The 27669-nt window shown below is 36.8% G+C and overlaps 1 protein-coding gene across 6 annotated transcripts; it reads left to right on the forward strand.

Moving 5' to 3' along the window:
- NT5C3A (5'-nucleotidase, cytosolic IIIA) lies at positions 1–27285 on the forward strand. Of its 6 annotated transcripts, none has more exons than XM_066192538.1 (10): positions 1–234; positions 15077–15183; positions 22042–22140; positions 22584–22653; positions 23348–23394; positions 23541–23626; positions 23881–23970; positions 25231–25393; positions 25740–25940; positions 26676–27285. In XM_066192538.1, exons 1-10 carry the CDS (start codon positions 123–125, stop codon positions 26775–26777), a joined length of 1077 nt encoding a protein of 358 aa, XP_066048635.1. In that variant the 5' UTR covers positions 1–122; the 3' UTR covers positions 26778–27285. The 6 variants fall into 6 exon arrangements, with proteins under 6 accessions (XP_066048635.1, XP_066048594.1, XP_066048626.1 ...); XM_066192505.1 differs by having other exon boundaries at positions 178–260; XM_066192512.1 differs by lacking the exon at positions 1–234 and adding an exon at positions 14589–14689.
- The last annotated feature ends 384 nt before the right edge of the window (positions 27286–27669 follow it).

Consider the following 27669-nt stretch of genomic DNA (forward strand, 5'->3'; position numbering starts at 1 on the left):
GCGGTCGTTGCCGAGCCGGCGGTCGGTCCGGGAGGACCCGCCGGGATCCCGCTCCTTCGCCCACACCGAGGGCGCAGCCGCGCTTCCCCGCAGCGGCCCCCGGCGCCCCGGGAACTACTACCATGGACAGGACCGCCGTGGCCAAGATGGGAGCGGTGGCGAGCGCCAGCGTGTGCGCGCTGGTGGGCGGGGTGGTGCTGGCGCAGTACATCTTCACCATGAAGAAGAAGACGGGTAAGAAGACCAAGATCATCGAGATGGTACGTGGTAAGAGGCCGAGAGTCCCTCGGGCCCCGGACGCACGCCCTTCTCCTTGTCCTTCTTCTCCTGCGGCTCCCCACGACCGCCCCCGTGGAACCAGGCGGATATCCATGGGGCAGAGGGGGGCCCTTGAGCTCAGTTTGGGATTTCTGTAAGGACAGGAGCTGGAGGCAGGAGCGGCTATTCCACCTCAGCGCGACCCACTAGCACGGAAAAGGTGCGTGAGGAAAGGGTCTGCGCCGTCCTGCCCTGTCCTGTCCGGCCCATATGTACCTGTAAGATACATATGGATCCGCGGGTCTTGGTGGTAATTTGCAAGCCTGCTTGCAGTTTGATTAAAAGCAAAATGGACACGCACACACACGTGTTCAACCATCTGTTGAAACTGGGAAGCACATTCTGTTCAGGGTTACTATAAAAGGAATATGGAGCTCGCTCTCTCTTGCTGCCCTTGTTATACTTGTTGTTTAGGAAATTGTTTAAGTATCTGCTTATAAATAACTGGGTCGTAAAAGATCTTAGTTTGGACAACGTGCTGATTTATGGGGAAATCCTTCAAATTTTGCGATTTGGACACCGCCCTACCGAAGAACTGAAGTGAAATCGTCAAGGCACTTGTTAGCTAGTGGGTATTTTGTGAACTCCCCTGCTGAATTTTACTGAAAGCTCTGATGATTTTTTTAAAATTGCACGTGGAAACAGATTTTTCTAAGATTTTTTTCTAAGTACTCACTTGGCCACGCATTGCCATGCTTGCCAGTGGACTTCACGCGGTGCAGTTCGTGATAACATGGGTCCAAAGAAGAATTCTGCTTTGAGTTTTTGCTAATTATGGAGGCATCGCTTACTGTTGAAAAAATACTATTTCTAGTTATCAGTCATGTCATCTGACAGTTTGGAGGGGGATGCCTTGCTTTCTAGTTTCTCCAGCCCTCTTCCAACAGCTTGCGGGAAAGCAGAAAGTTTGGATTGCCACTTTAGAGAGGTTTTAGACCTATTTGCTGTGAAAAGGCTTTGGGCTCTATAGTAGGATTTTACAAAACTCATTTGAAAACTTACACTGGCATAACACTGGTTAACTATAAATTTTATTTTATTTTTTTAGTTCTAGTACCATAATACCGGAACTTACTTGTCAGTTATGTGGACAATAAAATAACAGCATCTAGAAGCTTGATCATATGAGTGCTCAAAAGGCAAATGCAATAGTTTCACTAACTCATGTTCATAATACCTGATTTGAGCTGTAGTTTGGAAAGTACCTAATAATTGCTAAAATGTATTTATATTAACTTTCTGCCCAATGTTAAAGTGGTGTTTTGTCTGGGAAGATTTGAACTTTGCCACGATTTTGCCTTTGGTAAGGGAAAAAAATCATCATGCCAATGCTAAATCGATTTCTGGTAAGTGATTTTCTAAAGTATGTACTTCAGATAACATTTTCAGACCTATGTTTTTGGACACAAACCTGTGATCCTAAGTAGACATTTCCAAAATTCCCCTTCTATGGTTAGAGCTTTTCTCAGCTTTAAATTGCAAAGGAAACATGAAGCTTGTTGAAAGCATATCCGATTTCTCATGCAGAAACATTTTATCAGTTGGATGCAACACATTCACACTCAGAGAGTGAACGTTTCAGCTGATATACAGGTTGGCAGCTTCCTCAGCTAGGAAACTTTCTTCGTTCTAAAGATGCAAATCTTCTTTCTTGAGTAGTATTTTCAGTGGACACATATTCAGGCTGTGCAATTTCTTTGAAATAAGTTAAATAGTTATGTAAACTTCATACCAAGGAGTTGAGTTTGTCGAGTATGGGCAAAAATGTGTATATGCATTTTACTTGAATATGCTGCATTCTGAAGAACTTTCTTTTATCCACCAATGCAGATTTGATTCAATGTTTGTCATTTACAAGACACTGTATCAGTTTTATTTTATGACAAGAGAGACCTTTCTTTGAGCTGTGTAGGAGAAGATGCTGTTTTCCAGTCTCTAACTTAGTGTAATTTAGGGTGGTGGTAAGGAACAATACTGCCTTATTGAAATGTATTTTCTTTTAATACCGGGTTGGTCTTCTGCGTTAGATTAAAATTATGGGATCGTTCTTGGTTTTTCAGCAGATTTTTTTTGTTCAAATTTTCTTTGGGGAACATTACACTTCAGTTTTATATCCACATTAGACTCAGAATTACCATGATGTATAACTTTTATCAAAAGCAGTAGGGAGCAAGCCTATTTATACCTTAGTTATGTGAATGAAATATTATTTTATTATAATTAACTACAGCAAATTTTTAAGAGTCAAATTTTCTGAGTCAAAATAAAGGTAGATTAATATAAAACCCAAGTGTAAGTTAAAAAAAAAATACAGCTGTCTTTAAGTGCTAAAAAGACTGGGACTTCTATGAATCAAATAGAACATCTCTAAGACAAGTTAATATCAAGGATTATGATGCCAAGAATGTTTATTCTGAAGAAAAGTGGAAAGGATTCACAAGCATTGTGGGAAAGGGTAACCCTCTTTCCATGCTGAATAATGAAATCAAGTAATTCTTAAATATCTAGCTCACATTTCAGTAGATGAATTCCTTAAGCACACCAATTAGCCAGGTACAGATATTCAAGCATAATGGAGACACCTTAAAATTACTTCATTTTATTTGATAAAAAGGGTTTAAATTTATAAGTGAAATGTTAATATCGTGTCTTCATCCAAGGTATGTAGTTTGCAAACAGGGAGTTTCCCTGAGGCACTCATGAATGTAGACAGAGTTACTTCAGCTCCACTTCTGAAGTAACAGAGGCATTAAGAGTAATGGTCACATGAAGGCTCACTCTGTGTTGTAAGAAACAACCATCTCTCCAAGCCTTCTGTTATTTGCACAACCATATTGCCAATTCTGTGAAACTGTGTAAGTGTTTCCAAAGGCAGGTGAAAGCAAAAGTGAGCCACAAGGTTGCTAACTTTAATTTAAAGGGATGGTTAACAATTAATTAGCTTTTCAGAGTAACTTTTTCGAAAATGTTTCCTGGCTACTTTAGAAAGAGATTAAACCTTACAGTAACATTAAATCTTTTGGATTTTTCAAGCCACAGAGAAGTTTGCTATTAAGTTGTGGATTCCTATACAGCAAATAGTTGTACTGCCACTATACTTCAATTTTTGATTACTCTTTGCCGAGCCTTTTACCAGCTGAGCAGAAAGCAGGTGTTCACACTAGACTGAAGCTAGAGTGAAAAACATTGCTTAAATCTTTCAAAAACATTCACCTGTAAGCAGTAACCCAAATTAATTAAAATATGGAGTTAACATAAGAAAAAGCTTCTTAGAGGAGTAACAGTATTTCTTGTCTGTTTCATAAACAAAGTTGTTAAAATCTTGGGGTTTTTTTCAGCAGCTTGTTCCTCACTGTTTGCTTTTGGACCTTTTAATTGTATTCTTTTAATTAGAATAAGAAACATAATAGAGCTTGTTGAAAACAGAATAGCAGAATACCTTAAACTGAGACTTCTCCTCTCACGTTTGTTAGGTTACATTTGTCTATTTCTTCAATCTGCCCCTGAAGTGAGACAGGTAATTACATTAAAAAGAGACTTTGTATCAAAGTTCAGCAACAACAAAATCAACTTCAAAGCAGTTTCTCAGTTTACAGGAAACATTTCAACCCCGCAACTGTCTCTGGACAGTGCACTTTTTGTTTTAAAGAAAGAAAAACAGAGATTTTTGCAGTATTAGAGTTTACCTGGAGGGAAATAAGGAAATTAATAAGAAGCAAGGAATTAATAAATAACCCAGTTATTTATAAGCAGATATTTAATAAATAACTGCTATTTATCTGCTTGCCTAAGAAACAAAGGACCACTATCTGTGAGTATGACTGTTAGAGGGGTTGGGGGGAGGGGGTATTTTTTAATTTAATATTTTCTTTTACCTGGCAGTCTCTGGTGAGGCTGCGTTCTTGTTTCATAGGGCATAAGAGCATTTGTGCCACAGATGAAGATACAACGGGCAGCAATCACACACCACTTCTTAATTCTTGTCTTGTTGCTGGTAACTAGTTGTTATAGTAACTGTGACGTTACTCTGGCAAGTTGACCTCCCAGTAGAGTAAAAAGCAGAGGAGTACATAACATATATATTCAGGAATCCAAGTGGTTGGTATTTGCAACTCCTTCATATGTACTTTATTCATATACAGAGCTGAAAAAGGGTTTGAGTCTGAGTAAACTGGAATCACTAAAAGGGGAGTGGAAGGAAGATGGACTCCCTCTATGATGAGTTTGCAGGACATTGTCACTGGATGCGCTCAAGAGCCATGCAGTGACATGATCCATTTGGGAATAATATTGTTCAAAAAGAACGGTGCTGTGATGTGAACCTAAGTAGTGAAAAGTGAAAGAACAGCTCAGGCCTAATACCACAGCTACCTATTGACATGTGACTGAGAGCCCTTACATTACTAGAGTATTAGAATTGTTTTTAGATTATTGTTAACGTTTTAAAACCAAGTTACATTTGACATGGGTACTGGAGGTGCTATATAACTATTTCTATAAAACTTGGGTTTTGTTTAGACTGTACTCCTCAGAAGAAAAATCAATTGACGGTAGTAGACACCAATTACTAAAACAAGGTTGTTTTGCCCACACACTGTTTGCAGAGATAATCATAATATATGCCACCTAGATAATATTAGCATGATATCAGGCTGCCTAATGTAAGCCACTGTGCATCATATAGGTCACCTAACATGTGGCTTGTAAAGCAAGTTTTCACAGGGCATGAAAAACCCAAAGGACAGTGCATGTTGATACAACTTGGATAGTAGTAACAGTTTTCATTCTCACTGTAAAATAGTTCCCTTGGAAATTTAAGAAATTTGTATCCCAGGAGAAAAAAAAATTGACTGAATTCCATTGTTTTCTCCTCTCACTGTCAAAATTATGTACATACGAATATTTTACTTCATTTAGTATAGTAAACTGATCCTACAATGCAACTATCTGTTTCAGAAGTAGGTTTTAATTTTCTGAAATTGCTGTTGCCTGTGTTGGGTGGGTTTTTTTGTTGTTGTTTTTTGGGGTTTTTTTTAATTCAATAGGTCTTGAAGCCTACATTCTTACAAGGAATGGGTATGGGAAGATTAATTGAATCTATAATTCTGCACTAGTTTCTTTAGAACTCATTTATGCAAGTTATAGCAGTTATCAAAAACATACTGATGATCTATACCTGAAAGCTGAGTTCCAAGTAGTCGGTGTACACATGTCAGGATACAATATAGATCGTAGGTATAGGCTCAGAAGAGCTTGTTTGCTGCTTTCTTTTATCTTTCATATAGTTTTTCTCCAAGACAGAAAAGCAATCTTTCAATTACTCATTCTGCTCTGAAATATATTTACCTTTTAAATAATGCTTGGTATGTGTTAAGTCATATTTTTAAGTGATTTTTCTCCTGTTTGTGATAATTTGTTTTTATCAGTTGAGCTGTAATGGCATCTGTCCTGTTAAACTCTTTTTACAGCTTAAAATCAATAGCAAATACTGCAAGTCTTTAAAATGTTACCTTTAACTGTCAAACAATTTGAGCAGTAATAAGGGATTTTTTAGGTTTTAGTCTGAATACGCATAGCATTGCAAATCTGTTCATTTTATGAATTAAATTTGCATAGCATTCCAATCATACCATTCAGTCTTGAGTTAACGAGAACTACCAGCTTTTATAGAAAGTATCTCAACTGATCAATGCAAGCATTGAAGAGACCCAGGGTATGGATCCATGCATTTATAAGTAGGAGAATACTAGCGGTGAATTCAGTAGCAAGGTACCTGTAAATGTTAAAACATCACAGTTTGTGTGAGTCTGGACTGGGAACTTGCAAAATGCCCAAACTTTTGAAGTTCTTTCTTTAAAAAAAACCAACCAAACAAACAAAAATCATACCAAAACCCCCATCACAGCTGCCTTTTACCTTTATTTTCACTTGCATGAATTACATCATACATGCAAAGCACATATTCTTTTCTGTGTTGCCTACCTCCAATTTGCGGTAATAGCCTTCAAGCCATCAGCCGCCACTACTCCATCCATGTGTGCATACACAAGCGTATTTTGTACAAGTGAACTACAGTGTACTCTTCACCTCCTGCGAAGGGTTATTACTGGAGAGAGCTTAAGGAAAAATCCTAGAAGAGAAGGAGACTGTTAGTTTTTGTTGCTGCGTTTTGGTGCGTTTGTCAGAAAGTCACTAATTTTCCCGAGGGAAGTTGGGGCTGGTTGAGCTGCAGCAGCCGGCTCCGAGCAGCAGGTGGCGCTGCGCGAGCCGTGTCTGAGGCGGCGGCCGCTGCGTCGGAAGGAACGTGTCCCTTAGGGAATCCCGGCCCACAGCGATGGCTTTTCTCGGCCACTGCCCCACTGCGCTCAGACACGTTCAGCTGAACTGCTCCTGCTGCATCGGGCCCACAGCAGCAACCATGTCTGCTGCCTGCCAGGCGCTCAGCGCTGAAATCAGGCTAAGCACGGCTGAGAGGCAGGAACACCTCACGGCTATTCTTCCTGGCTTCCTTTCCTAACCACTGTGCAGGGATAGAAGGCCAGATAAGACTGGGCAAAAGAGTCGATTATATTGTCATGGAGAGTGTGTAAAATAAAAGTTAGGGTGTGAAGTCTGACTGGCCTTCTTGCAGTCACGGCACTGTGCAGCAGTGACTTAATCTGCTTCTTCCTGGGGCACAGTCTTCATACAGCTCTTATCTTGACCCGTTGCTGGATGTCAGTCTCCTTCTCCCATCCAAAAGTCCTCAATCACCAGGGGTCAGCTGCTGTAAAACATCAGAGAACTTATGATTGCAGTAGGCAAAATTTTAGTTCAATGTCTATCATATAGCAGCTTGACAGGCAGTGTGCCGTTAAGTTGGAATCTGTGGCTGTTTCTTAGTTTCACTCTTAGGTTTTTTGTGTGGAGCTGATGGTTCAACAAAAATAAAATCAGCGTCCATTAAAAGTCCACAGAATTGTTTTAATTTGGCTAATCATCAAGAGTGCTTTATAAGAATGCCGAAAAAAAAAGAGAAGGCATTTTTAGTACAAGTTGATATATGTTTAAGGTTGCAGCACACGTCAAAGAAGATACCATGTTTAAATACTAAAAATAACTATATGATTTTCATTCACTAATACCTCAAAAGAATAGAGAATTGCACTGACTTACCTCAGAAAATAATTACAAAAATAAGTGTAAATAACAATTCTCCAAATTATAGCAATAATACCTGTTGCTAAAAGGAAACGTGGCTTCCACTTTCATATATCTCAATCTTTTAAAAAATCATTTATTTATTTAATTTGTTATTGTATTATATTTTCTTTTTAAAGGCCTGGGGCAAAGCCCAGGCTTGGACACAGAAAATTCGTTAAGTATCTGAATACAGACTTTCAGACTTCCTGAGCTGGGTTTGCCACCAAGAAAATTCCTCTTCAAATGTGCTTGTTCTTATGTGTTTCCCACTCGATAACTGTCATTTCCTTTCTGCACATATAAAGATTTGTTTGTCTGCTCTGCAAATTGGATCACTGAAATAATCCAAGTTTATTTGTGATATAGGGTTTTTTTTAACCTAGGGATTGTTTTCCTCCACCTTAACCTAACAGAATTAATACCAATGAAATGTTCCATTAATCTTGATCCCTGAAAGCTTTCCCTCTTTGTCAGAAACTTACTAGTTATGAGACCAAAAACATGATTTTTTCACTCAGCCGCTATTGCAACACATACTGTTATCAGCTGCATCTGCCTTTGCAGTGATGGGTAAGCCTCAGTTTGGTCTGCATGTTCCCATGGAAAAAAATGGTACATGAAGCTGAAGGGTACGAATTAGCACAAAGTAGTAGTAGTATTGGTACTTTAGCAGTAGTAGAATGCAAAGAATAATAGCGGTAGTATTATTCTGCTGGTTTTGAACACTTCCAGAAGACAGGTACACAGAGATACAAGAAATAAGGCATCCAAGTGCATCTTTGAATGGATTCAGCAGTGAGAAACACTCATAAAATGAGATATGGAGTCGAAACAATCCTTCATGCCTCAAGTCATGATGCTTCTGTCTGTTACCATTAAAAGGAGTTTTTGGTAGCTGTATGTCATCTTTGATTTTTTTTTCAAGGACTTTAAAAAAGGGTTTGTAATCAAAGAGAACCCAACAGTTAAAAACTTCGTTAGTCTCAATGTGTAACTGAATTGGAATATTATATTAGCACTACATTCTTACATGTAGTGTCTGGTAAGGTATTGTAGATTAAACTTTGTCCTGCTGACTTTGCTTCCAAACTGAGTCCCACAACTCCACTATTCAAGGGTCAGAGTTTATTTGATCTAGATACTGCATTCTTAGGCTTAGTGAAAAAAAAATCTAAGCAGATTTTGGTTTTTTCTTAGAAGCAGATAAGAGAAGAAGAGAATCAGCAGCAACTGCTTCAGTCCAAGCCTTGGCCTTAATGCAAATTCCATTCTAGACAGTGTTACATGGGAAGCTTTTAGGGAAACAAGCATTTGTTTAAGTTCTTTCAGTGCATGTCCATATAGATATATACAAGATATTTAATTTTAGAAGGTATACATGCAAATGTACAGTTTTGGGGGGAAAATAGTATAGCTCATCAAAATTACCTTATTATGCAAGGTGAGCTTTTGCATACCTGATAGCTAATTAAGAAATAAGAATTTGTAAATGTACCACAATATATTTACATACTGCCAGTTCTTACAATTCTACACTGTTTGCCTAGGTATTTTGAAGAAAGATTATTTGTACCAGCAGCCTCACCTGTAAACATTCTTTAAGAAAGCATTAGATTCTGTGTAACGTGGGAGGGAACTGGATCTTTCAGGCAGGGACACTCCAACATACTCCATAGCAGTATTTAAGGAAAATGAGAGTACCACTCAAATAAAAAAAAAAAATCTTATTTGTCAAAAATTAATTTTCTCTATCTGTGTTCTCAGAAAAAGAACCGGCAAGAAAAATGAAGGATGGAGTTAAAACTAAGCTACTTGTGATCAAACTGAAACATTATCATGAAAAGCAAATTATTCTCCTTGTCATTATATGTTACCAACTGGGAGTGCTGACTTGCCTTCCGTGAAGTCTTTGCTCATACTGATAGAATGATCTGTCTCACAATGGTCTGTAACAGAGGCCCAAAGAGAGCACAGGAAAGTGTTGATTTGTCATGAATGTTCTTTCTAGAGTGATTTCTCTCCTCCAGCAGCTTGTATTTCAGAGACAGTGTCTGTAACTTAGGATGAGCTTTTTTTCGTGTTATTACCCAGTACTGTTTTAAGGCTGTGTAAATTCACAGTATCAACAAAAAGAAATTCCACATTTTACTGCTTAATTGTGTGACTTGTAGCTGACTCCTTTGTTTTGAGCCTGCCTCCTCTTAATTTTAGTTGATGACCTCTACCTCTTATACTGGAAGAGGTATTCACAGATAGTGAACAGTCTTTCCCTATTAACCCTTCCTAAGCCACCCTGTAGTTTCCAGGTCAAGGAATTCTAGCAATATTCAATTGTTCATTGTATGAATCTTTTCTCATGGCTCATTCTTACTGCCCTTCTCAGCTCCTTTTCCAGGTCTAGTCTATTCCCTGTAAGGTAGAGAAACCAGAACTGGTTTTGGTATTTAAACTCATAGTTCATAACGGAGTTATAAAGATTTTATCCAGAAAGTCCTGGTAAGCACAGGCATCAGTGAAAAGTATGGACGAAGGCCAAGAAAAAAGCCTCCATCGTCTTCTGCCAAGCAATGAAAGGGTGTCACAACCTTGAGTTCTTCTTTCAATCCTGGTGCTTTAGAAGCTATTTTTAAAATTCAAGTGTAATATGATAAATTGTATTGATTTGAATTTGCTTACATTTAGAATATTTTTATATTCTATCTGTTTGGTTTTTTTTACAAGGGGAGGAGAGAAACAATGAGGATAAAAAAACCCATCAGTTTAAATTTGGCTAGGTAGGTGTGGTGTTTCCTAGATACTCATTAGAAATGGCTGAAGATCTCTCCATCGTTTACAGATACTAACTGATAACTAAATAATACATACCTTTTCTTTTAGCCTGCCAGTTATAAAGGTTAATTCTCTCCACAGTGAGAGAATGGGAACTAAGCACAGAGATGAGGTGATTCCCCTAACACAGAGAGAAAAAAATGCCTATCCTGAGCTGTATTCATTCACCCCAGAACATACAGAACTGTTCTGTATGTTCTGTACCTCCTATATTCTCTCAGACTAAAATCTTCCCCAAACTAGTAACTGACAGAATCACATGAAATAGTGGGAATGTAGACCCTAGTTGCTATTAATTCTTCATCTTCTTGTAAGATTCAAAATGTCTGTTGATCTACCACCAGCAGAAATCTCTTCTTTTAGAATGATTTTGTAAGCACAAGAAGAAGCTGCATAAGGGACAATGATGCTGCAATATCTTTTATTCTCCCATCAGAAAGATGTATTAAACATAAGAAGAAATGCTTAAAGAGTTGCTTTAGTGTGTGTGTTGACATTAAGCTTTGTGTTCAGTACAGTCATAAATTATCAGAGTATTAGATGATCACCAGTTTTCTCATGAACTGTAAAGAAAGCTGGATCTCTGATCAGATCAAGAACTCTGTTAAAAAAGGTGTTGAATTTGTCTTGTGATACCATTCAGTTTAAGATCCTCACCTTCTTAGCATGTGTCATCTCTGGATTTATCACAATTTGTTGAATTCAGTCTAATATGTTCTTAGCACTTTTTCATAAAAAGTGCTGTTCAAGCTCTTTGTTTTTAAAATTGCTTACACTCCCCACAAGTGATCTCTATGACAGACACACATTCATACACGAATCATAGTTCTATATCACATCATAGCAACTGTAAATATGGCTACCGTGGGTTTTTACACCAAACCTGTGCTGCAAAGATAAGTGGTATCCAAAATTCCTGCAAGGCAACCTTCTAAACCTTTATGTACCCTAGCTTCATCAAACTGACCATTGATCTTACTTTCCTTGTAATTGTCACAGCTATAAAAAGCTATTCCTGGAATCATTATGCTGTTCATTAACTCAGTTCACTAGGGCATGAATAATAATCATGTTTGAGTACAGTTGGGTTGTATTGATTCCTTTCTTCTGCTTGGTCTTGGCACTTGAGTCCCAAGGTTCAGGTACCTTTCCCTGTTTCATGAGGTTGTATCAAGTAGGCTGTTTTGGAAAGTATGTACTAAGTAAACTTATTACAAAAGCAAAGTTAGACAACAAATACAGTTCTTTAATGTTTAAAATTGATCCCTACAATAAATCAAGGTATTGCTCAGGTAAAGTTGAGCAACATACTAAATGTATGGGGATAGATTCAAAAGTTGTTCTGTTGTGGTAGGGTCACTAAACAGGAATAAAAGCTAGTAAGCTCGTGAAAAGACACTAGCTAATGTTTACACTGCAGACAGGATTCAATCACCACTAACTTTTGTACTAAATAGTCTAAAAAGCTATGACCTCTTTCTTGATCTTTAAAAGTTAATGTCAGTTTAGGTGAAGTATTCAATTTATTAAACAAAAAGCATAACTTACTTGCTTAGGCAATATACCTGTGCTAATTCTTTCAGCAAATGGATGCAACTTCGGTCACGGCTGGGGAAGGACTGGTAGAACCAGCTTTTATTTGCTTTAGACTAAAACTTGCAGTGCTTCATATTCAAGAGCATCCTCTACAAACCAAGGTCACCTAACACATGAGCATATAAAGTTAAACCTTTTCCCAGTCTTACATAAATTATAAATCATCTAGTGTTTTCAGTGTTGTTCTTTTTTTCTTTTCTCTTTCTGCGTAGAATAGTCTGTAGTCAAGATATGGCCCTCAGCCAAAGAGAAAATGTTAAAATAGATTCTATCTGTTGAAATAACTACACCTCTCCAGTTTGTGGTTCTTAAAATATATTTAAATGACCTTCCATATATCAAGAGTAGAAATGTCATGCTGGAGTTTATTTCTCTCTTTAGAAAAATCAGTGTTCATTTTAACTCCTCTTTTACCAAACATTAAACACTGTAAACAAAATGCTCAACAGACTCAAATCAGCAGTAATAGAATGTGGTTAGTAGGAGCTGTTGTAATTAAAGTGTTGTATACCAAGATTTCTTGGAGTTGCAATGACAGTCTTGTTTTGTAGATGAGAAGTTTCATGGACGGCATTTTCATTAAAGTGAAAGTACACTGTTGATAAAGAGAGATTAGATGTTTTTCTAAGAATTAGGTGTTGGCTGTATTAATGTTTACAGAAATTCTGCTCACGACATTTTCTAGGGCTTTCACTAAGGCTGTAATTGTTCATTTAGAATTCTTTCCAATTAGTCTGGTGTACCAAAAAACAGTCTGGAAGAGTTGGACCTAATTTCTGTAACTTTTTTTTTAATCTTAAAAAAGAATTAATAAAATAATTTCTTTAAAAAACCATCTTGTTTTTGTTTCCTCAGCTTTCTGAAAGTGAAACTAACTTTCTTTAGATTCTTGACAGCACTGGAGTTAATTTTCTCACTGAATCATAGCTGAGAAGTACCAGAATAGCAACAGGCCAGCTTGCTGACCCACCAAATACCAGCCTCATCTATGAGGTTCACAAGACTCATTTATGTATCAGTACCACTGTCACCTTTGAAATACATAAAAGCTCAAAGGCAGGTTCTTTGCAAACTGAATGTATCAAGTGATGTCTTACCTGAACTACATGATTCATCAAGCAAGCGTGTTTTACTTCATTGTTCATAAGATTTTTCTAACATTGGAAATCAAGCAGGGACACAAGCTGCAGCTTTTTGTTGCGCAAATAATTCATATTTATTCAAGACACTGTGCTATACTTCTGTTTCCCAAACATTATTATAAAAATATGAATGAAAAGCATGCTGCCTATATTAAAGTACTGTGAAGGGTAAAATTCTCTGAATGTTACCTATTACAGCAGTGCACAAATGCTATAACAAGTAGTTTAGCTTTATCTATGAATCCTGGCAATACCAATGCCAGGTAAGTTCCATTTACTGTACACAGTCTTTGCTGGGATTATGTTATATTTGAACATATCTTTCAAACTCTTTTGTCGCTTCAGGATACAGCAGACCTTAACATACATTTAGGGGGATCTTGGTCAATTGTAAGAGGATCAATGTTGATTAAAGTTGCATGTTTTGTGTTAGCTGAAGTATTCACTTCAGTTGTTTTATTGGCTCAAAACAGAGAACACCTCTGAAAACAATGAAAGTGCACATGTAGCTTAGATACACTAAGGAATCCTGATAGACTACATGGTAGCCTACAGTTGGAATGTAGACACAAACATATGGATCTACTGGACCATTCAGAAAGTCTGTTGGGTTGTTTATTTTAATGTAGAAATCACACCCTCCTTTGAAGGAAATTTTCATAACTAATGGATTTCTAGAGTCCTGCTCTTGTAACCTGCCCTTGCTTCAGCTCTGAGGATTGCACTGGTCACACTGGTGGCCGTGTATGAATTGGCCTGATGCTGGTGGTTAGTCCTGGCATCCTGAAACAGGGATGATAAACCTGAGGTTGAACATGAGTTATGGGGTAGTATAGAGAAGCCTGCACTGCTGCTAGAGCAAGAGTCAGCTTTGCATGACACAAGCATTTACACAACTTCAAAATGTAATATACCATTAGACAATAGTTCCTTCATCCCCTCACTCTAAAAAATATTTCTTTTTAATCCATCTTCTATGTCACCTAGTTATGGTATTTGATCAGGCAGCATGCCTAATGACAAACTTGTAAAACTATGTGGAGTTGCCTTGTCTCTCAAAAATCCTGACAAACAAGGCTCCTTCATTTCCTGTTTCAGTATCACACAGATAATTACGGCCAAAACAAAGATTAATTAATTTGTTCCTTCTACATGAATAAATGTGTGCTACCTAGTTAACATTAATGAAACCATGTCAGTGAAGCTCTAAGAAATTTGTGGCACTATGCAACAGGAAATCCTAAAATATTTGGAAAGATTTTGTAAAAAGGCTAAAAAGTATCGAAGTAGTAAATTTCTGCTTTGGAAAACAAGTGCCTTCCTTTGTCAGAGCAGCCCAAATTTGCCTGCTGCATCCATGAAAGCTGTTCATTCAGTGAAGGTCAAAGGTTTTGTTGTTGGTGAACCAGCTGATGATCTGCAAGCCCGTCGGGCTGTACTGCTGAGCATAACAAACTGCTGTGCACTGCTGACGTGCGTCACAGGACCCTGGGGTTTTGCACGGGGATTAGTCAGGCTGTATTTGGAAACGCCCTCAACTGCACCCTGTGCTGCTATATTAGTGTGTCTCAAGCAAGAGGAATTTTCTTTTGCTTCTGCAGCTGCTCCTGCAAAACCCTCTGGTAAGTGTGCGCAGCTTCTGTCAGCGGTAACGGCTCTGTCTTCTTGCCTGTGTTTTTAGGCCAAGGTCATGAGCTGAGGGCTTACTTACAGTTGGTAATTGTGACTGTGGAAAAAAGTTAAAAAGCTGTATTTTTAAATTAAAATTTTGATAGCACAGAATGAGCAATGGCATCAAAGGAATAAGAATAATTAGTGGTTTTCATTGAATAGGTTAATTCAACTTAAATGTTCCTTTACTTTTAAGACTATTCTGAAGTGTTGGTATTTTCACAGTGATGTCACTATGTTCCATGCATGTTGGCTTTTATTTTATACAGCAGGAATAGAAAGATCACATAATATAGCAGACCAATTCTTAAAAGGATTTGGTTGGTTTTTGTTGGCAGCCTGCATGCAAGCCCTGCATCTCTGGACTCTGCTTGCCACCTATGCTGTTGCAGTAGGACAAAATCAAGGACAGAAGAATCAGGAGTGCCCTAAGCTCAACGCACAGGTACTCTCCTTTAAAAACACAAGAGGAAACACTGTTGTCATGTTTTCTGTGAAAGCGCTCTCTCCAGATTTTTATAAGGGGTTTTTTCCCCCAAATTTAGTATCAGAACCCAGCACTATGAAGTATAAAAAGATGTAAATAAATAAACGAAGTAAACCAGGAAAAATTCTTTTTAGTGTGCATCCTAGTCCATGTCTTAAAATAGCTTAGGCAGTGTACCCATTTTCAGTTATTTCATATAACCTGTGCTGGGTATCTAGTTTTACAGCATGTTATCAAGTTACTGTGAAGATACTTAGTGTTCTGTTGTTTCATTCCCATAATAACTACTTTTTAGCTAAGTAGTCTTAAGGCTATTTCTTGGCAGAACTACTAAAATAGTAATTTGGTAATTACTACTTACTAAGATTTCTTACCATATTTCAGCTTGCATCATCTGAATATAAAATGTATTATGGTTTTGGGAATTAATAAATTAGTGAGTCTCTGTCCTGAGCTCAGATTATGCTAGCAGAATGCCCGATAACTAATGAAGTTCTCCTGACAACCTGCACATAATGGAGTGACTGATGGGATTACACTCATGTCCAGTACCTTTTGATGTTCCTGTCTAAAGTATAAGCCTACTAACACCTGGGGCAGCTAAGAGAAACCTCTGTTGCCCTCATGGGCCAGAATTCAAATTGTCTGAATTATAAGCAGTCTTGCTTTTTACATATATGAGTATAACATATAGAGGAAAAGATCCCCACAGTGTCCTTCTGTGGATTTTGTTATGGCTCCCCTGCTTCTTGCAACTCAAATGTTGCAAGTAGCAGAAGTTACATGGAGAAGCTTGCATGCTTTTCAGAAGTGTTTTGTAAGCTTTGTTTTCTGGAGCAAGTAATAATAGGGGGGGGAAAAAAAAGGATTGGAAAATAACATAGAAATTAAGGAAAGTGTCCCATTTCTTTTTATGTTCACCAAACTATTACTTTCTTCCACCAAGAACACCAAAACCAGTTTCTGTAGCTTCTGGGTATCAACTTTCGCAGCTATCACTGCTACCATGCCCTGCCTTTTTTGGTACATGTCCATAAGTGAATATATGTGATAGCTAGTCTAAGACCTTGAAATCGTGCATCTGCAGTTCCCAAAATAAATGTAATTTAGTCTTGGTTTATATTCTCTTACCTGGAAGCTGTCACTAAAATTTGCCCCTATCCAATTTATCACTTTGATTTCCATTTGCCTTGCTCAGAAATAACATGGATAGTGCTCTCTCCCTGCCAACCCACCTTTGTGTTTTCTTTCTATCAAAAGATAACAGGTTTAAAACCTAGTCTAGTCTAAGGCAGGTTTACCAATAAAGTAGGAAAATAGAAATTGCGTTATACTTGAAATTCATATACTGTCAATTGCATTACAGCTAGATCTTTATTTAGATCTTATTTATTGCCCTATCCCTTTTATGACATTATGGTAATCTGAAGTTTTGTGTAATATTTTTAATACATTTCCAAGTGTGAGAACAGTTCTTACTATGATTCAGAATTACTGACATCTAACAAAGTACTCTGTCAATCTTTGAGATTTATATAGAAATTCTCGTAAAATTTTGTCTGCCCATAATCCAGGGTGTTTTCTTAGCAATGATTTGGTTTTTGGGAGGCTTCCATACTCTATGAGTCTTGATAAAATAAGAAAACTTGGTATTTGCCAAGTAGTGTAGGCTTACAGGGTGTCAGTATAAAAATACTCTGCACCAGTTTTTTATGCCCTTCGTCAAAGCATTACTTAGCAGACTTATGACAGCCTCCTACAGTTTGGGTTATTAGTAATATTTCAGGCGCTGTGTTTAGAGTTGATTGTGAAATGAGCCATATCTTTTTGTAGTTAAGATAGCAAGTAATTCATCAACTCATCCTTCCCTACTTAAAATTACTGACAGTGAAAACAAAAGGTCACTCAGTTGTCCTTTATATGGAGTTTTTTATTTGACATTTTTTAATTTTTGTGTTAATCATCGGGACTTGTTTTACTGTGTGGGGGGAGGAAAGTAACTGCTCTACCTCTAACACTTAGTAGATTGAAAAATTCAGTAAAATCCTAGCTCCAAAACATGACATTACTCCTTGTGGACACAATCAGTTATTAATTTCCTGGGATACCTAATTGGAAATGCCTTCAATGGCAGCTGCAAATTCACTTAGATCACTAAAATGAATGACAGGTTTTATCACTAGCTCCTGTTTCATAATCAAATTGACACAGCATGCACTTAAATACACGCTGTCTCACGCACTAAGAAGACAACTTATGTATTAAGCAGCACCTGGATACATAAAAGCAGTTCTGTTTGCACTTCTGTTATCCAGTGCTATATAAGAAATGCCATTTCCAAATTAGAATTCAGTGCTGTCCTTATGGCAAATACTTCTCTTTATTTAACCCAGCTACACAGATGCATGTCTTATGTACTAAATAGATTTGTATTTTTCGGAACTATCCTTGTTGTAAATGACCCATTCTGTGGTTTGTAGGACTGGGGGATTTCCAAACCTGCGTGAATCCATTACTGTTCATTCCTCAAGGTATGACCATAACATTCTTAGCTACAAAATAATTTCCTACATCCTTATTCCAGGTACCTGCTATCACAAACAAACAGATAAATTTTTTCCTTTTCATAAATCCAACTAAGCTCAGCCTTTAAAATAATTTTTTTCAGTTTTGTTCTTCCTTCTCTCAAAGGCTCCTTAAAAATGTTAGAGACTGGAAACCAAAATGTGTTTGTGGCCAGTGTATATGCCAACCACAAATTACCTTTGGGAGTTGTCATACATATGTTTTAAGACACACCAGCCTCTGAGCTGTTCAGTAGCATACAGATACTCTTGGTAAGAAAGCAAAACTCTTCTCACGCTTATTTTATAATACGACAGAATAAATAGGGGCACTTAAGTGATTAAACATTATGTACTTCAGATGTCACAATGAATTATGAGTTCCTTTTCCTGTTCTTATATAGTTTTAGTTCTGTATGTAGAAGCTCCTGGTTCTGAAAGGCTTTCTTGACTTGGTTAAGTGCTGTGGAGATTTTTAGTTGGCTGCTTCTCTATCTGTGCTCATCCCAGTCAAATGGTGCATCAGAATTTTGGGAGGTTTATGTGCACACTGAGTTGACTGCTTGAATTTTCTTAAACAGTAAATAGAAACAAAAATTTTATCAAATTGACTGAACTTTTAACCCTTTGCTCTTTCATCTGTCTTATCAGTTCTTTCCAACTAGAATCTGCTTTTCTCTTTCAACTGTGAAGAATGGGAAATATGCAACAATGAAACAACAGCTAAACTGGGCAGAAGTGTGAAACATTAGAAGAGGGAGATAGTTTCCCAGAAAGTTGGTGGCTGCAGTTTCAGTTTCATTTACACATTCCTTAGACCATTTCATTTACTGTAATAATGATAAAGACTAAATAAAAGAATTGCTACTTAATGTTCAGTTGCAAATGTTAATACAAGGAACTAGTGAGGGGAAAAGTGGCTATTTTGTCTAACTGTATTTGTCTGAGGCTTTATCAGCTGTCACAGCCATAATGTTGACTTGTTTTTTCCTCTGAAAGTGCCTCTGAGACTGAAAATGTCCGGGTTATACTTGCTGCAGAAGACTTTCCCCCACCCCTAAATTAAAATACTCTTCGACCAATCCATGTGCAAAAATGAAAAGTGTGCTAGAAATAAATTCATCATATAAACTGATCTTGAGTAGGAGTTTACAACATCAAAGCAGGAAGCTTTCGTCATACTTAAAATCTTAAGCAATGTCTTGTTTAACATGATCTACTAAAGTGTTTACCAAGATCTATTCCTCAGGTTGTTTCAGAAACTTACGAAAGGGCTCAGTCTGAAATCAAGCAGTACCAAACAATCCAATTTTCCTCATCCAGTCCCTTCCTCTGATCTCTCTATCTACCAAACATCTGTTTAAATTAGTTATATTAGGATATCTGTTGCTTGGTATCTAAGTAAACCAAATAATGCTTCAACTACTTCTTAGAAAAGCATGCACTTAGATTTCACTGTTTAATTTTTGCATTCCAAATCTAAATATATATATATATATAATTTGCTGAAAGTTAAAGGAATTAGATTAGTCAATTTACTGTAAAAAAATCACCAAATCCAGTCCAAGTGCTTTGGTAAATGTCCAAAGTCAAAGTGGTTTGTGTTTCATTATAAAGAATATTGTATATGCAGAAAAAAGTGGAAAGCTTACTTTTGTTTACCAGCATCATATAACATACAAAAGAAATACCATAAAGCCCCTTTAAAGAGTTACAGATCATTAATAATTTGTTTTGTGAAGCTAGATGTGCTGCTAAATGTGAATAAAGAAATACTTTGCAAAGGTATATCTCAAAAGATTAGTGAATTCTTTAATGGACATTTTTCAGGAATTCTATTTCTTGTCACATTCGTTAGCTTTCTCAATGACTCCCAGCCTGGGAAGTAGCTAAGAGCTGGAAGTCAATCCTAATGTACTTTTTGTGACTTTGCTGTGCCAAAAGAAGTAGTAGCAAGGCACTGCAACAACACAAGGAACTCAGGGATAATGGCTTAGGAGATACCACTTTTACAGAAAATGTCTTTGACAAAGGATTGGAAATGAAAACCTTAATTCTTCTAATCAAAGTGAAATTAATACAGTTTGTTTCTTTATGAGACTTTTAAAGGGAAGAAGTAGTGAATACGCTGTTCAGGACAGAATTTTTGACAAGATACTGTGGTATACGTGAAACTTTTGAATAATTAGAAAAATTTGGAAATTTATCAGAGACTCATGATTAGGGTTCTAGAAGGATTTCTGTTTTCAGCAGTGTCTTTGAAGATATCAGCCAGAAAGTAACAGTTAGCACAGTGGGGATTAGAATTATTTGTTATACTGAAAGGTAGGAGCACTGACATGGAAGAAAAGATACAATCCAGAAGATTAAATGTAAAATTTAACACTTTGCACAAATACCTGTTCCTTTCTAGGAGTCATGTTGAAGAATATTTGGTCATTACCAACTGAATTTGAATCATTCTCACCATATTACTGCTAACAGCAGGGCTTGTATTTTAATGTACATGCAAAAATGCCACCTGAAGACAAGGGCCAGAGTGGCCCTTCAGCCAGGCCTTGTCAGAGCAGAGCAGAAAGGTTTTGCCCACAGTCATGGATGCTGTGTTGGAAAAACAATATGGTTTAAGTGGGTGGGCCAAGACAACATCAAGAATTATCAGAGATTTAGAAAATTGTGTCCTGCAAAAGAAGATTGAAGAACACCGGGGTTTTACATTCAGACAGAAGGGAAAAATTTATCCAGTGAGAATCTGAGAAAAAGAACGCTTTGCTCCAAGTTGAGTGACTTAAAATTACCATAAGGAAGATTAGACATTAAGCAAACTTTTTTAAACATAAAGGTAGTTGAGGGAAATGAGGAATATGTGAGTGGGGGCTTTGAAGAATGAGTTACATGAGCCTCTGCTCATCTGATAAGGGTGTAGCTGCAATGTTTTGCTCCCACCTGAGAACAGAGTGGACTAGAGCTGATATTTCAAGCTATGTCCAGATCCTTCTTGTGTCTGGCACACAAGTGTCTTTTCCCTTACAAAAACATATGTTTGCAATACTTTAAAATGCCACCATTTTCTTATGTGATAAGCAAATTGCAATTTGACTGCAAGTTGGCTATTACTAATGAAGAAAAGACTTATTAGCACCAAGAGCTGGAAGAAAGAGTTCTGTGTGACTTACTGACAACTGGTGATACGAGAACTCTGGATCCAGAATTGTCCTGAAAGAGAGGCTCCCCCCCACAGCTTTTCTTTTTTTAATAATTAGCTCATAGCAGCAAAGATTACATGCTAGCTATAAGAAAAGGAAGGCTGAAGGATCAGAATGTTAAAAATGTAATTCTTAACATTTTATCATCTCTGAAGTTTTATAAACAGAAAATAAAGCCTTACTACTCATAAATGCCCGTTTAGACAGATTGCAAATGTCCAATGCCTTTTTTATAGAATGGGTCCATACATGATTATAAAGGAAATAAATACATGCTACATTGGGAAATTCCTGTAAATAAATAGTTCTTTTACTGTTCTGCAAGTTTGAAGATAAACTCTTAGAGTAAACAAAGGCTTGGAGAACTGTTTGGGGAAGAATGGGGTTTTGTGGGGTTTGGGGTTTTTTTTCTTGTTTTACATCAAATTCAGCATTTATCATAACACTCAAGAAATATACTTTATCCAAAAGGAATATATAGTGGGATATCATGTGTTATTTCAAAAGTGTGCAGTGAAATAGGTAATGGTTGCAACTGATGGACTGGCTAAGGAGGAGAGATTACTGCACAGCCTTGTTGTATTGAAGTACTCAGTTGACACTCATTCAGCATTCTCAAGGAAACAATGGATGTCTTCTTCATCTCTGCTGATACTTTAAGGGCATATTAATTACAAAGAGAGTTAGTTTTAAGGTTTACCATCTCCTAGTGACATATCTGAATCACAAGATGATCCCATATGTCCTGTTCCTACATATCCCCTTTATTCCCCCTTTTCTGTGAGTGTCAACTTATTCAATAATATGATATTAGGAAAGGAAATGAAAACAGATGGTGTAAGCAAACAGAACAGCGTACAGTCATTAATTAATACATCCAGAGTATTTTCTGTTTCTTCTTACTCTTGTCTTTCTGTCCTGACCATGTCCTGATGTCACATGAAACTGTTTGTAGATGCAGAGCTTCCAATCTGGTGGACAGCAGCTATTGCCTAGTAAGTTTTCCTTTGCAAGTGTATTTATGTCCTTGTTCTTACTCTTCACAGATGCCAGAATTTCAGAAGAAGACTGTCCATATTAAGGACCCAGCAAGAGTAGAGGAGATTATTTGTGGCCTCATCAAAGGTGGAGCTGCCAAACTTCAGGTAAAGGTGTAATAAGTTTGGAATAAAAGCAACTGTGGGATTGTTACTCTATGCCAAAAAAATTAAGCATACCTATGTATGTGTAATAGAATTCAACCTTCAAGAAATCTCCAAAACTTAGGCGCGTTAACTCTTTTAATAGTCCTTGTTGATTCAACTGTAACTCAGCCAGACGCTAGTTCAGTAAATAACATAAGCATAGAAGGTTAGTAATTTCAGGAAATATTCTCAGCAAAGGAATGAGAAAAACAGTTTTGTTAGAAAAAGCATTACTCTTCTGGGATATGCTAGCTTCCATGACAATGGCTCAATAGAATAGGGAGGCTTCTGTGCCACACATGCTACTCAGCTGCAGCTATTGTTGATCGTTCAGAATTTCTAGCCACTCTTTATTTTGTTCCTCCATGTTGTAAGACAGTTTTGCTTTTTCTTTCCTTAAATAGATTATTACAGATTTTGATATGACATTAAGTAGATTTTCCTACAATGGAAAAAGATGTCCAACTTGTCATAGTGAGTACTTTTTTTTTTTTAAATACAGATTTATTTGTTTGCTCCTTTTAGTTTTTTCTATATTTTAATTTTCTATTCAATTTATTTCCTAATGAGATTTAATATTGACTTGTTACTTAATCTATACATTCTACTGACAAAGTATTCTAGTGACTGTGTTTTTATGTGTATATATATGTATATATTGATCAAAATTGTGTGAATTAAAACAGATAAGTTGCCATTCACAATTAAAGCATTAAGCTTTGAACTCTCAGATGTTAGTGGCTAAATATGGTGTGGCTGACTTTTGTTTTTCAAGAGCCCATCATAGTTCTGACACCTGCAAGAACCAGATAGTAAACTCCTTAGAATTCTTGGTAATTTTATCCTTATGCTGTAGTCTTTTGGAACAAACAAGATGTGGGAAATCTAAAGCATATAGGATGCCTCAGGATGATCTTGGAAACAATTAAATCTCAAGAAACAGATTCAAAAGCTTGTAACTGACCTGGTAATTCAGAGATGAAGGGAAGGGCATCTTTACACTTATGAAGGAAAATGTGCTTTTTGCTGGTTGCTGGTAAGAAAAGTTCTGAGGAAGTATATTGGTATGTCACCAGACATTGTCATCTGTGCCATTTACAGTATTGTAGGGCAAAGTAAAAAAATGTACCATCTTGTTTAACTCTCTTTTTTTTCACCTCTTTCCCAGACATCATTGATAACTCTAAGATCATCACAGATGAATGTCGGAAAAAGGTAAACAAAAAACCTACAAGCATTTGGTTTGTTGTACAGATATCTGCCATTATTCCCTGATAAGAATGTTATTTTGATTCCTTAGACCAAATACCAATGTATTCCATGAACTACATTAAACATCTGATGGGTTTTTTTCCCTTCAGTTATTGCAGCTGAAAGAAACCTATTATGCCATTGAAATTGATCCAGCTCTCACCATTGAAGAGAAATACCCATATATGGTAGAATGGTAAGAGACCTCCTATTTTCAGACTGTATTAAGATTAGATTTAGTAAGTTTTTAAAAGCAAATTAACAGCAGTACTTAGCTTTGAGCTATCACATTAACTGAATTAATCTCTTAAAGTTTGGTACAACTGGTTTTGTTTTGCTCTTAACCTGAATAGGCAAGAATTAACCATACAGGATGCTTTTCATCATGAAATTAAATGAAAGGTGAACCTTAGTAATCAACATTCAACCCATTTTTTGTTTATGTTCTAGGTACCATAAATCTCATGCACTACTCATTGAACAAGGCTTACAGAAGGACAAGTTTGCAGAAATTGTAAGAGAATCTGATGTTATGCTGAAGTAAGTTCCTTTTGTTTTGAATTATATCAATCTGTTTCAGAGTATTTTCTGTAGGTTCTTCCTGAGTGTTGGGGAGAGGGGAAAAAAAGAAAAGGGAAATTTAAAAAACCCACACACGTTCCTGAGAATTTGACACCTTATCCTTGGACCACATTGAGCTCTCCATGCTCCCACTTAATTGGTGTGTTGTATCTAAATGCAGACAATAATCTCACTGTTTAAAGCAGAAGTCTGGAACTATTTTCAGTCCCTTCTCTACAAGCTTAATTTTCTGTAGACTTTCATCCCCTTTAAATTGCACTGCTGATCCTTTTTTTTTTTTTTTAAGAGCAATGTAAAGTTTAACTTAATTCCTTTGAGAAACACTTGAGGAACATGTTTCATACATTGTATTAAAAATTGTTCTTCATCTGTGGCTGAAAGCAAGTTTAAAAGACAGCAAAATCCTTGTTCAAAATGTTCTGTGGCTTCCATCTCTTTGAAAGCCCTCTAAAACTGTCTGTAAATTTTGGAATACTGAAACAGAATGTTAGAACTTAAATTGTGGAAGTATTTGTTTATAATACTGACTGAATCTTTTTTTTTTTTTTGTACAACAGACAAGCACCCAATCTCTGCCTGTCTGAAAACCTAAGTCCATGTTGATTGAATCTTCATCTGCAAGATAAAATTCTTTCCAGAACTTTCAAAATATTTTTTTAAAATGTAGAATTCTACCAATCTGTGTCTGCATGGAGAAAGCATATAGAGATAATATTATTTGTTCCTGGAATACTATACATAGGGTGCTGAATACTAAAAAATTTTCAGGAGAGAGCAACAATAAACATTTTCAAGACTTAAAAACAAAATTTGTTTTACAGTAATGACCCTATAGAAAGTCACATATTTAAGCAAGGAAGATTGAAAGGAGATGTACAGCCTGACAGTAGCTAGAGTGAGTTCTGCTAGCTGCTTGCTTGTTGTGGAGCACTTAGGGAGGGGAAAGTGTTTTTAAATCTTTAAAACATAATTAGATGTTTTGGGGGGAAAAATTATACAGATCAAGACTAAACAGCTTGATGCAGTTTCTTGCAAACATGCCTTGAGTTAGGTTCATGGTTGTTGCTGACCTGAAAAGATGAAGTAAAAGAAATGGAGTAAAATGCACAGGAAGTATTAATTCTTTTCCAAAGATGATGCGATTGTCTCCTAAAAACTCAGACTTTTCTTGGCTTTGTTTATTTGAGATTTGATTTGTATTTGCATTCTGTGTTGCAGAGAAGGGTATGAGAACTTCTTTGATAAGCTCAGTGAACATAATATTCCTGTGTTCATATTTTCTGCTGGGATTGGCGACATTCTTGAGGAAGTAATCCACCAGGCTGGGGTCTACCATTCTAATGTCAAAGTGGTTTCCAATTTCATGGATTTTGATGAAAATGTACGTATGAGATAATAGATTCATATCAAATATGTTTGATAAATACCATACTGTTTGTGGTATTTAGTAGCTTTATTTACACACTACAAGATAGGTGTATATATAGATATAGAGAGATTTATAGATATAGATATATACACTCCTCCAAGCAGGGAGAATGACTGTCTGCCTGCTCTTAACTGTGCTGTCACAACTGTGACATTACTCTAAACAAATTTATCTTGTTCATCAACTACATCATTATATAGTTCAATCTTGGCTCAACAGTAACATCACCTCTTTCATTCTAGATTCTGTCCTGCCTGAATGGTACCAGAAATAACTTCAGTGTTGCTTTTTTCAATAGGGAATATTAAAAGGATTTAAAGGAGAATTGATTCATGTTTACAACAAACATGATGGTGCCTTGAAAAACACAGAGTACTTCAAACAGCTAAAAGACAACAGCAATATCATACTGCTGGGTGATTCCCAAGGAGACTTGAGCATGGCAGATGGAGTAGCAAATGTTGAGCACATTCTTAAGATTGGCTATCTCAATGATAAAGTAAGTAGACTTACATAACCTTGTAAGCTTTGAATGGGACACTGGGAGTTAGAAACAGGTTCGTTATAATATGGTTCAGATATTAAACCAAGTGCTTAGCCTATATTTGGGTTGAAATTTCAAACATTTTTCATGGATTTTTTTCTAACCCATAACCTCAGAGCCACAAGTATATATTGCCTTGGGTTTTGTACAGAACTACTTCCAAACAGGTGTCTCCTAGAGAAGTAAAATTCAGAGGCTATAAAAATTAATTCTCTTAAATTCCTGTAGCTCCTCCTCCTTTCAGTACTGAATTGATAATTGAGAAAAATTATAATCTCGCAAATAACAAATCCCAGCAGTCTCTCCTCTTTTTCTTTTAGCTTCTGGGGTTTTTAAGTGAGACCTGACTGACTATTTGCTAAGTTATAATGAACATCCATTTGCATTGAGGAGGGAGAAAACTACAGTTTTATATTTCTCCCTGCCCTTGAAGAAGTAGTTCTTCTTTCAGTACCTCTGTGTGTGAGATCCTGGAATAAACATGAGGTGTTACATCCTGGAATGCACTTTAGGTCAGGCCACTCCTAGTGTGTCCTCCTGTGGAATTCACTTGTAGGAGTGAAACATTATTTGCATGGCTTATTCACAGAATTTGGTGGAAAGATTGGGCAATATTTTAATGACAAAAACTCTTTCAATAATTATTTTTATTACTAAGGGGGTCTTTCTCTTCATCCTTTCTGCAATTAGGTAGATGAGCTTTTGGAAAAATACATGGACTCTTATGATATTGTCTTGGTGAAAGATGAATCCCTGGAAGTTGCCAACTCCATTCTACAGAAAATCCTGTAAATTGCAGTCTCAAGTCACTCCATTCCTTCCAGGAGGCAACTGGACAGAAGAGCACACATGTGCTGTCTTAGATGTGTTTATTACTCATTTACGGAACTGTTTGGTTTAATTTAAAACTTTTATCTTCATTTTGGTATTATGGAATATATATGGTATCAGTTGTCAACTACAAGTTCCTTTTACTGCTGTCACACTGTTCTTTATTGTCTCACACTCCTGTTATAACGAGATCTAAATTGGATTTATAGATGTGATAAACTGCTGCTGATGGGATACTGTGGTTCAATTTTTTTTAATCAGGCATTTCAGAGGAGCATTTTATAAAACATGGCTATTTTGTAAAATTGAAGGTGTAAATGCTCTGTAAAGAGAGTGTGCATTTGTTGCCTTTTCAAAGACATTTCAGTCTCAGCTGTACTTTGAAGGATCTTACTCACATGCAACATAGTTTCACACAAGTCGTTCATACATATATTTTTCTTCAGTAAAAATGCTTTTATTCACCCAATTCAGGCAAAGTGTTTCTTCTTCATATTTTTGCATCATTGCAAAACATTCTCTATCCTTACTGTTTCTTTATCCTCTGTGAAATGGGAAGAATGTTTAAAGTTAGCGTGTCTGAGATAAAATTTCCCATCTTTGTAACAACAGATAGTTTCACAAGCTGATAGTCCACAGCCTGCCTGCAATGAGCAGGGTCATCCTCAACTAGATCAGGCTGCTCAGAGCCCCGTTCAACCTGACCTTGGATGTTTCCAGGGATGGGGCGTCTATCACCTCTCTGGGCAACCTGTGTCAGTTTCACCACCCTCACCACAAAAAAATCCTTCAGAAAGTACTTCCCCTGTACTGAGCATGACAGCACCTCTCAGCATTTTGTACTGTGATACAG

Source organism: Chamaea fasciata, unplaced genomic scaffold (assembly GCF_029207755.1).
Source record: "Chamaea fasciata isolate MVZ Bird 193981 ecotype frontalis unplaced genomic scaffold, bChaFas1.0.hap1 SCAF_1, whole genome shotgun sequence".
Taxonomy (NCBI): domain Eukaryota; kingdom Metazoa; phylum Chordata; class Aves; order Passeriformes; family Sylviidae; genus Chamaea; species Chamaea fasciata.